The sequence below is a fragment of the Sinocyclocheilus rhinocerous genome, unplaced genomic scaffold (assembly GCF_001515625.1).
Source record: "Sinocyclocheilus rhinocerous isolate Xijiao unplaced genomic scaffold, SAMN03320098_v1.1 scaffold4896, whole genome shotgun sequence".
NCBI classification, from domain to species: domain Eukaryota; kingdom Metazoa; phylum Chordata; class Actinopteri; order Cypriniformes; family Cyprinidae; genus Sinocyclocheilus; species Sinocyclocheilus rhinocerous.
In genome coordinates this window covers 42,741-53,741 of record NW_015658567.1, presented here as the reverse complement: position 1 = coordinate 53,741, position 11,001 = coordinate 42,741, and the positions used below count along the sequence as shown (strand labels likewise).

The 11,001-nt window shown below is 41.2% G+C and overlaps 1 gene segment (V, D, J or C); it reads right to left on the bottom strand.

Moving 5' to 3' along the window:
• Positions 1 to 10,894: 10,894 nt before the first annotated feature.
• Positions 10,895 to 11,001, bottom strand: part of LOC107722737 (Ig heavy chain V region-like) — a 963-nt gene continuing 856 nt past the window's right edge. Inside the window, 1 exon segment of the V gene segment in view lies at positions 10,895 to 10,998. Coding sequence covers positions 10,917 to 10,998 — 82 coding nt within the window.

Sequence of the window (11,001 nt, the reverse complement as noted above, 5' to 3'; positions counted from 1 at the left end):
TGACAGATGAGATAAATACCTGTTTTTGTATCATTTGCACACAGGTTTGTGTCACTGTGCTTGCCTTGCACAGAAATGCACAGCTGAGTCCTCTTCTGGGAGTCCAGACAGTTTCAGATACACCATGTTTTTTGAATTGTCTCTAGTAATTTCTATTCGTCCCTCAAAACTTTTAGCATGGTCTTGTCCTTGTCCATTACTCCAAACACGGCCCATCCACACAAGTGTAAACGCGCTTCTGATCGGAATGTTATCCGATCAGTGTGTCCTGGTCCAGAGGTAGTCGAGGACGCATTGTGATCGGATCTCAGTGTTATGTAAACGCAATCCAGCCATCGTGTCTGCATTCACAGGTCGACATCACGCAAAACGCCGCCCCCTCTCTCCCGATCTGTCGGAAGAACAGAGCGCTGGTCAGACTCGTACATTTATTTTGATTTGTAAACTGTCCGGCGACTGATAATAGTTTTCAAAAGAAAACCCACCACTTTAGGTTGACTTTGCACCGCAGACGTATTTAAATATTACGCTGGGAATACAGATCCGATCAGTTATCCAGATCGAGAAGTCAACTGATGTTGCCAAGTGTACGCGCCGTGTCCTGATTGACTGATGATTCGATCTGCTTGATCAGATCACGGTGATCGCATGTCAATGCCAAGTGTAAACGCAGCCTGTAGGATTATCTTTTACACTTACACAGAGGATAACCAGAATCCAGTGTTTGCTTATAAACATCTATTACATTGATTAGATCTTTCAATGTTTGATTAGTATGAAATATTTATATCTACAGTACATATTTAGTTTTTATTCACTTAACTATAATGTTTGTAAAATTAACTTTATCTCATGACAGATGAGATAAATACCTGTTTTTGTATCATTTGCACACAGGTTTGTGTCACTGTGCTTGTCTTGCACAGAAATACACAGCTGAGTCCTCTTCTGTGAGTCCAGACAGTTTCAGATACACCATGTTTTTTGAATTGTCTCTAGTAATTTCTATTCGTCCCTCAAAACTTTTAGCATGGTCTTGTCCTTGTCCATTACTCCAAACACGGCCCATCCACACCAGTGCTTTTCCAGGTTGCTGTCTGACACAGTGCATGTGGTAGCTTCCGAAAGTAAATCCTGATCCTCTACAGGAAAGACTCAGAGTTTCTCCAGGCTTTACCTCTGCTACAGAAGAAATGGACTCCAAATTCTGACCTTTCACTCCTATTGAAAAATAAAATAGAAATAAGATCATAACATCAGGTAGAGTGAATATTTACTGTTACAGCTTGAGATGGTGTAAGGTTTCATATTATGAGACACACTTGCAAAGGCCAGTAAAAACAGAAGGTAAAGCAGGTTGTTGGACATCTTTGATTCAGTGAAGTGAACTCATATGAGATCTAGTGGAGAAGGACTGATCACATATATGTACGACAAATGAAGGGTGGTGACGTCATACAGATTTAAGACCAAAAGGGTGTTTCAAAATATCCAAACAGGCTAATTTGTTAAATTATATCAATACTGGGAGTATGTACAGTTAAAATCAACACGTTTGTTGGAGTTGCTATTGACCTACATTTCTAAAATTCCATTTACATACTAAATATTACATTTATGAATAATAACAACATGATTTCACATGGTATAATTTTATATACAGTAGCTGTTTAAAATGATATATGTTTGGCCACTCCATACGTGGATGACACTTATTTAAAGAGCATCATTTGGCCATCATTCAAAAGTGACAAAGGAGTTTATTATAACACAATAAATGACTATGTATTTATTTATTTGTTTATTTAAGCTTAATAATGTAGACTTATATTAGTAGACTAGTAGACTTACTTAGTATATAATTTCAAAAGACTACATCTATCTGTCTTTAAATGTAATGCAGTAGATGTTTTGGTAAAAACTTAAACTTTAATCAGATTTGATTTAAATAATTTACTCATTCATCAAATTAACTTATAACATTATGTTACGTCCCAGATGTAAGGGTCTAGGGTAGGGGGGGGTAACAGGGAAAAGTAAACATAAATTTGGTTGGGGTGAGTGAGTACCAGTCCCCTGCCCAGCACAACAGACACGTTAATTCCAAAAATCAAGTATTTTATTTACAAGATTTCCAAAGGACAAAAGTATAATAGGAAGCAAAATAGGCTTCAGGAGGGGGAAAAGGCCAAAACAACAAACAAAAGGACCCTCTAACTAGTTAAGGAGTAAAACTGTCTAAACTGACAAAACAAAAGAAAATTAACAACAGAAGTGTACACTAACTCCCTAACTAAGCAAAAACAAGAGAAAAAGAGTCACAGAAACAAAATGGCACCCACCTCCCTACGGCTTCCAACACGGAGAAAATACATAGCGCAACAACGCCAATTGCTTCTTAGGTAGGCTACAATAAGCCGTAGCTTGAGTAAGTTTTACACAGTATCAATCTCTGATGATAACTATAAGAGCAACACAGGGCAGGCAAGAGGTACAGCACTCTGGAAGTCAATCTTCAGTGTGGTCGGCATGTTGAAGAGCTTTTGAACTTGCAGCCTCTGCACAGTACCGAGCCGCAGGTGCGAGTGATCACTTCACTCTCCTCTGCACCTGGTTGAGCAGTAATAACACAGAGACACAGAAAAAGCACACAGCAGCACATAACAACCAACAATATTATATAAATAAACACGGAAAGTAACACCCCCACCCATAAGTTTTCAAGCATCAACCAATGTCTTGAAAATAAGAGAGCTATACAAACCAAATACTCACTTTTCACTCTACAGCACAAAATACTCTCGAAAGGGCATCCGCTACAGTATTTTCAGAACCTTTATAGTACTGGATATTCAGATTGTACTCTTGAATAATGAGGGACCACCTCATCAGACGCTGATTCGAATTTCGCATCCTATGCAGAAAAACGAGGGGGTTATGATCTGTATAGACAGTGATGGCACGATTACTACCTCCAAGGTAAACCTCGAAGTGTTGTAACGCCAACACCAGGGCTAGGGTCTCTTTCTCAATTGTACTGTATTTTTGCTGAGCGTTGGTGAACTTCTTAGAAAAGTAGCACACAGGATGTTCTATGACACTGGCCTCCTCCTGCAACAACACAGCTCCGGCACCTGAGGAACTGGCATCCACCTGCAGTTTGAACGGGAGAGAAAAACAAGGAGCAGAAAGCACAGGAGCACTGCTTACAATATCCTTGGCAGCATTGAAGGCAGAGTCACACCCAGGGGACCATACAAATTTTCTGGCAGTACTGAGCAAATCAGTCAAAGGGGTGACTACGGTAGCAAAGTTCTTACAAAAGCTCCGATAATACCCTACCATTCCAAGAAAACGACGTAACTCCCTTTTATTATGGGGTATAGGAAATTCCAAGATGGCTTCTACCTTTGCCTCCACAGGCTTCACTTGACCCTGACCTACCTTTTTACCTAAATAGGTAACCACTGCTTTGGCAAACTCACACTTTTTCAGGTTAAGAGTTAGTGAAGCATTGGCCAGCTGCTTAAAAACCTGATCAAGGCTACTTAAATGTTCTTCCCAAGTGTGGGAGTATACTACTACATCATCCAAGTAGGCTTCACAGTTAGGGATTCCTGATAGTACTCGTTGCATCAATCTTTGGAACGTTGCGGGAGCATTGCGCATCCCAAAGGCCATAACAGAGTATTGCAGCAAATTATCAGGGGTCACAAAGTTTTGTGATCAAATGGACACAACCAATTCGGTCCACACAGTCCTCCATTCTGGGCAGAGGAAAGGAGTCTGGCTTTGTTATGCCATTTACTTTGTGGTAGTCAGTGCAAAAACGGACTGTTGAGTCTTGTTTGGGCACCAATAAACAAGGGGAGCTCCAAGGGCTCTGACTTGGGGTGGCAAGACCATGCTTCAGAAGATATTCAACTTCTCTCCTAATTAGTTCTCGTTTTTGAGGATTAACACGGTATGGGTGTTGCTTTATGGGGGAACAGTTACCTACGTCTATGTCATGAGTGATCACAGAGGTTCTGCCAGGAACATCAGAAAAGAGCATGGGGTACTTATTAAACAGCTGGACAAGAGATTCCTTCTGATCTTGAGGCAAGTATGCAAGGTAGTCCTCCAGTTGATTTAATACGGTTGAATTTTGAAAATGTTCAGGCATCAATTCACCCACATCTGGATCATCTACAAAGGAGCAAAGAGCAGCAGGCACCAACACAGCAGGTTCAGCCGAATCAGCTCCCTTGTTTAAAGGAACTTCGGGTTCACTTTTACTCACATACGACTTCAACATATTAATGTGACAAACTCTGTTCTTCCTCCTGCGATCTGGAGTAGAAATGACATAATCCATCTCACTCAACTTTTTCTCGACACTGTAGGGGCCAGCAAATCTAGCATGCAGTGCTGAGGACGGAACGGGGAGTAAAACAAGCACTTGATCACCAGGCTGAAAGTTGCGTTTAATAGACTTTTTATCAAATCTCGACTTCATTTTAGACTGAGTACGCACAAGATGAGCTTTAGCAATGTCACAGGCACTATGCAGTCGTTCACGGAAGTTACCTATATAATCTAACAGGTTGGTGGCAAGTGGAGTTTTTGACATCAGCTGTTCTTGAAGGAGTTTTAGGGGTCCGCGAACTGTGTGACCAAACACAAGTTCAGACGGACTGAACCCTAATGATTCCTGGACAGCTCCTCGGACAGCAAACAGCAACAAAGGCAGACCTTCTACCCAGTCTTTTCCTGTACTCACACAGTATGTACGGAGCATGGACTTGAGAGTCTGATGGAAACGTTCTAACGCCCCTTGCGACTCTGGGTGATAGGCGCTAGACATCCGATGAGAAACCCCCAACTCTTTCAAAACCTGAGCAAACAGCTTTGAGGTGAAGTTGGAGCCTTGGTCAGTTTGAATGACCTTCGGTAGTCCAAACATGGAGCAGAACTTGATGACCTCCTTGACAATGATGTTAGCTCTCAGGGAACGCAGTGGAACAGCTTCTGGGAACCGTGTGGCAGCACACATCAGCGTTAGAAGATACTGATGTCCTGTTTTTGACTTGGGCAAGGGTCCAACACAATCTAAGATCAAGCGTTCAAATGGCTCATTCATCACTGGTATAGGATGAAGAGGAGCGGAGGGAACAGTCTGGTTGGGCTTACCCGAGACTTGACAATCATGGCAAGCTCGGCAGTAATTCACTACACTGTTCCTCAATCCAGGCCAGAAGTAGTACCTTAAGATGCGCTTATAGGTCTTCGTGATACCAAGGTGACCAGACAAGGGATGCTCATGCGCCAGCTTCAGGACCTGGGGACGGTAAGCAGAAGGTAAAACAAGTTGATGTGCAACTAACACGTCACCATTCACTTGTGGTCGCCATCGTCGCATGAGTACACCATCATCCCAATAATATGTAACTGGACTACCTGGAGCTTTATCCAAACTGACAGCAGCATCCAGACAAAACAGAGATGGATCACTTTTCTGAGCTGCAGCGAGGTCCTCCTTTCCAACTTTTAAGGAAGTTGCAGCTGAGTCAGAGTTCATCTTTTCACAAGAAGGGGAGATCTCAGGTTTAATGAACAGTGTGCATTCTGAAATGTCTGACACAGGGTTTATAAATGAGTCAGCGAGGTTCACAACATCATCCCACTTCCGGGACTGTGCTCGAGTAACCGCACAGGCGGGAAAAACAGCAGGGAAATGAGCAGCGACATCTGGCTGTCCTGTCACCTCAGGCTTATCCACCACAATAGGACAAGGGAACACTTTTCCTCCAGCCAGGTCATTTCCCAGGATGACGCTTACGCCCTCCACCGCTAACACGTCACCATTCACTTGTGGTCGCCATCGTCGCATGAGTACACCATCATCCCAATAATATGTAACTGGACCACCTGGAGCTTTATCCAAACTGACAGCAGCATCCAGACAGAACAACAGAGATGGATCAGTTTTCTGAGCTGCAGCGAGGTCCTCCTTTCCAACTTTTAAGGAAGTTGCAGCTGAGTCAGAGTTCATCTTTTCACAAGAAGGGGAGATCTCAGGTTTAATGAACAGTGTGCATTCTGAAATGTCTGACACAGGGTTCATAAATGAGTCAGCGAGGTTCACAACATCATCCCACTTCCGGGACTGTGCTCGAGTAACCGCACAGGCGGGAAAAACAGCAGGGAAATGAGCAGCGACATCTGGCTGTCCTGTCACCTCAGGCTTATCCACCACAATAGGACAAGGGAACACTTTTCCTCCAGCCAGGTCATTTCCCAGGATGACGCTTATGCCCTCCACCGGCAGTTCAGTCCTTACTCCAATCCGAGCCGGACCTGTGACTAGATCGGATTTCAAGAAGACAGTATGCAAAGGCACTTTAACACAACCTAGTTCAATCCCTCGAACTAGTACATCCGCACCAGAGTACGTTTCAGCTGAGAAAGGCAAGACTCCCGCTAAAATAAATGACTGCGCAGCCCCCGTATCTCGGAGAATGGATACTGGTCGGCCAGGTGAGTCAGCTGAAAGAGACACAAACCCAGTTAACAGGAAGGGTTGGTAGCTGGAACTCTGGAGCTGTGGAAAGGAGTAGTCAGAGACAGAAACAGCTTGAGCGAAAGCTACACTCTTGGACTTTTCAGCAGCAGACTTCTGTTTCCATGCTTTGCAGTTGGATATCAGGTGACCTGGATCTAAGCAGTAAAAGCAGACACGCTTGTTGCTTGAGCGATCCAGCATAGGTTTACCTTTCTCAGAGGAAAGAACAGGTGACATCACCCTCTCTGTCTGCTCATCTACAAAACTCTGGCGTCTAAACTGACGTGTAGAAGAGAATACTGACCGGTGTGTGAGTGCGAACTCATCCGCTAACACTGCAGCTTCAGAGAGTGAATTTATCTTCTGCTCATTTAGGTGGACTACAATGTTCTCTGGAATACAATTTTTTAATTCTTCAAGCAAAATAAGTTCCTGCAGTTGATCAAGACTGGTAACTTTACTAGCTAAGCACCATTTTTCAAAGAGGGTTCTCTTTTCTCATGCAAACTCAAAGGTTTGTTTGGCTGTTTTCGCCATCCCTCGAAAGCGCTGGCGATATGCTTCAGGCACCAGTTCATATGCACGTAGCACCGCTGCTTTCACAACATCATTAATAAAAGGACTGCCCTATTGGTAGCGCAGCACATACTTCTTGGGCCTTACCCACAAAGTTACATTGAAGCAGTAGGCCCCACATATCCTTGGGCCAACCCAATTTTTCAGCAATTCGCTCAAAGGCTATGAAGCAAGCATCTACCTCAGCTTCTCGAAAGGGAGGTACTAGTTTAATATACTTTGCTACATCAAAGTTAACCTGAGCATCATTAGGAGTACCAAAATTAACAGTACTACTCTGTACCGGAACAGCCGTCATAGGTGAGGAAGGTCTAGAGCGTGGGGCCGGCACAGGCTTACGGCGTAAAGTCTCTGCCTCAATTGCTAAACTTTTAAGCTTAATATCTCGCTGAGCCTGTGCTTCAATAGCCCGGAGATGGATAACTTGAGTATCATACTCCTGTCTTTTGATTGCTAGCTCAAGTTCTTTTAGCTTGATCGCTAATAAAGGATCCATGCTTGGTTCAATATCAAGGGGAAAAACTGCAGCACTAGTTTCAGCCATTTCAGCTACCTCATTGCCCTCCTCTACCTCTTCAGTCTGTGAATCAATCGGTAAGATACCAGCGTTAACTAACTCAGTGTACAGTTGATCTTTTATAACCGCTTTTGTTACATCCCTAGAGACAGATATATTAAAGAAGTCAGCAATTAACAGCAAGTCCTTCTTACGGCAGCGATTGAAAACTTCTACTGAGGGAGCAAGGGTAAACTCAATCAAATCAAATTCCATTCCACATAAAATGACCTCACTGCCCCCACCAAAGAAAAGAAAACAGCCACAATTTTGTACAAATAAGTACAAATTAGCTTGAAATGCTCACAATAAACAAGCTATCAATTTTTCATAATCACAAGATTTCAAAAAAGTATTAGTATTACACCGAATAAAACAAAAGGTTTCAGCTTCACTTTGCTCCAAATGGAATATTTCCCTCCTTTACGGTGTTGAATAGATAACAGACGAGCCCCCAATTTTCACTGTTACGTCCCAGATGTAAGGGTCTAGGGTAGGTGGGGTAACAGGGAAAAGTAAACAAATTTGGTTGGGGTGAGTGAGTACCAGTCCCCTGCCCAGCACAACAGACACGTTAAGTTCCAAAAATCAAGTATTTTATTTACAAGATTTCCAAAGGACAAAAGTATAATAGGAAGCAAAATAGGCTTCAGAAGGGGGAAAAGGCCAAAACAACAAGCAAAAGGACCCTCTAACTAGTTAAGGAGTAAAACTGTTTAAACTGACGAAACAAAAGGAAATTAACAACAGAAAAGTACCCTAACTCCCTAACTAAGCAAAAACAAGAGAAAAAGATTCACAGAAACAAAATGGCACCCACCTCCCTACGGCTTCCAACACGGAGAAAACACATAGCGCAACAACAACGCCAATTGCTTCTTAGGTAGGCTACAATAAGCCGTAACTTGAGTAAGTTTTACACAGTATCAACAGGTGCGAGTGATCACTTCACTCTCCTCCGCACCTGGTTGAGCAGTAATAACACAGAGACAGAGAAAAAGCACACAGCAGCACGTAACAACCAACAATATTATATAAATAAACACGGAACGTAACAATTATAACTATTAAACTACGAAACTACTATTAACTATGAAAATACAAACATAACTACATGGTAGGCAGTAAATGTTTTCTTAAGAGATGTTGTGTTCAGTGAGTCGAACAGCTGCTCCTCAGCAGGCACTGAAGTAACAGACACTAGCAAGTACAGACTACTAGCATTATTGCTGTAAAAGAGATTAATTTGATTTTTTTTTCATAGTCATGAGCTTCATAAGAATAATCCAGCAACACAGTAGCTCTGTCCTTTCAGAGTTACTGTGTTGCTGGAAGACTCTCTGGTAACTTGAAATCTACTTTTCAGTTTATCACTGTAGTGTGTGCCACCGCTACCACACATCCTTCCAACCCATTCCAGAGCTTTTTCTGCAGGCTGCCGAATGAAGTGAGTACAGTAGCTGCTGTCAGTCACTAAATTTTACACGGCACCCCTGCTCTCGACAGACGGCACCCCGGTTGGGAAACACTGCTATAGAGGCTATATGAAGACTTACGAGAAACAGCTGCCAGCAGCAGCAACAACCAGAGAGATGAAGAGATCATGGTTTGAGACGAGTGAGAACAAGCTGCTTCTTTTCATCTTAATACTCAAATAAAGAGGAGGAGGAATGTTTACATACAATACTGCATATGCAACCCAGTAAATGAGTATCTACATATCTTTTTTTTTCTTTTTTTTTTTACATTTCTTTCAGAAGACAGCATTGACAGAGATGGATCTGTGACTAAACATATTTAATTCAACTTGATATTTGTTTTTTTCTTATATATTCACTTAAGGTCATTCATGGCATATGTATCAGCAATCATGGCATTTAAATAGTTTATATTCTAGGTAAATATAGGTAAATATTGGCCAGTATATCATCCATTAGGATAAGATGTCTTTGGTCTGTTTCTTTGGCTCAGAGTTGTACTGTGCTGCAGCGCCATCTGTTGTTGTTGTTGTTTTAATCTAATTTTCCTCCCTGGCATGTTTTTGTACCGTTCAGTGCTTTTTCTGCATCATTGTGTATTTCTTGCACAGTAATATACAGCTGTATCTTCTGTTGTCAGACCAGAGAGTTTCAGATACACCATGCTGTTTGAATTATCTCTAGTGATCTCTATTCGTCCCTCTACACTTTTAGCATACACTGTTTTACTGGCATCATACCAGATAACCCCCATCCAGATGAATGTTTGTCCTGCTGGCTGTCTGATCCAGTGCATGCCGTACTGTCCAAAATCAAATCCAGATCCTTTACACGAGAGATTCAAAGTTCCTCCAGGCTTTTTGGTGACAGGACTTGATGGGATGGACTCCAGGCTCTGACCGGTAACACCTAAAACAAAAAATTATAATGGCCTGTCAGCATTATACATTACATCTATTAATCTATTAATAAAATCTGAAGCCAGAATTAAATATTATTACACAGACAAATAGATTGTCTATACATACTAGTAAAGCACATCAGGAGAAAAAATAAGAATGAAATGTCTGCCATTTTAAATGATGCAGGAAGGTCAACTGCTACAATGTCATTGAACACTGCTGGTACAAATACTGTATGTAATATCATTTACATTTGGGTGGAGCTTTAAATTTTATAAAATATGCCACTGTTGGTGAGATAAGTATAGAAAGAATCTCCTTCTTTCATAATATTAAATGACCATAATATTTTGTTTGTCATTTAATTTCCATTTAAAGATTTTTTTTTTTTTACATTATATCAGTCTGTATTTTTTAATCTCTTCAAACATACTTGAATAAGAATGTCACAAGTTCTATATTTTTTTTTTATTTTAACAATTTCAGTAGTTCTGGGATTTTCTCAAATCTGTGAATTACTGTTCTTTGACCTCTTCAGTCATTTTCATGTACTATTTAATGTTTATACATTCATTACATCCAATTATTATTGTGATGCTTATGAAGCAATATTGTGTTTCTGGCTATTGTTAAATAACAAGATGACCTATAAATCTTATCTTCCACATATTGTAAAGAACTAGCAAATAGCAAGGGTAAAGTACTGCAAAAATTGATGATTGTTGAGTTTTATTGGTTTCTTTATTTAAGTGCAAATTATTTTTAGTGATTAGACTGTGGAAATTATCAGAAACACTTTTAATTTGTGATATGATGATTATGTTTTTGTACAGGGAGGCTGTTGGCGTCTGTCACTGTGTTTATTTGGCACAATAATACACAGCTGTGTCTTCAGCTTGCATATTCTTTCCTTGCAGTGTTATTGTGTTACTGGAAGTGTCTCTG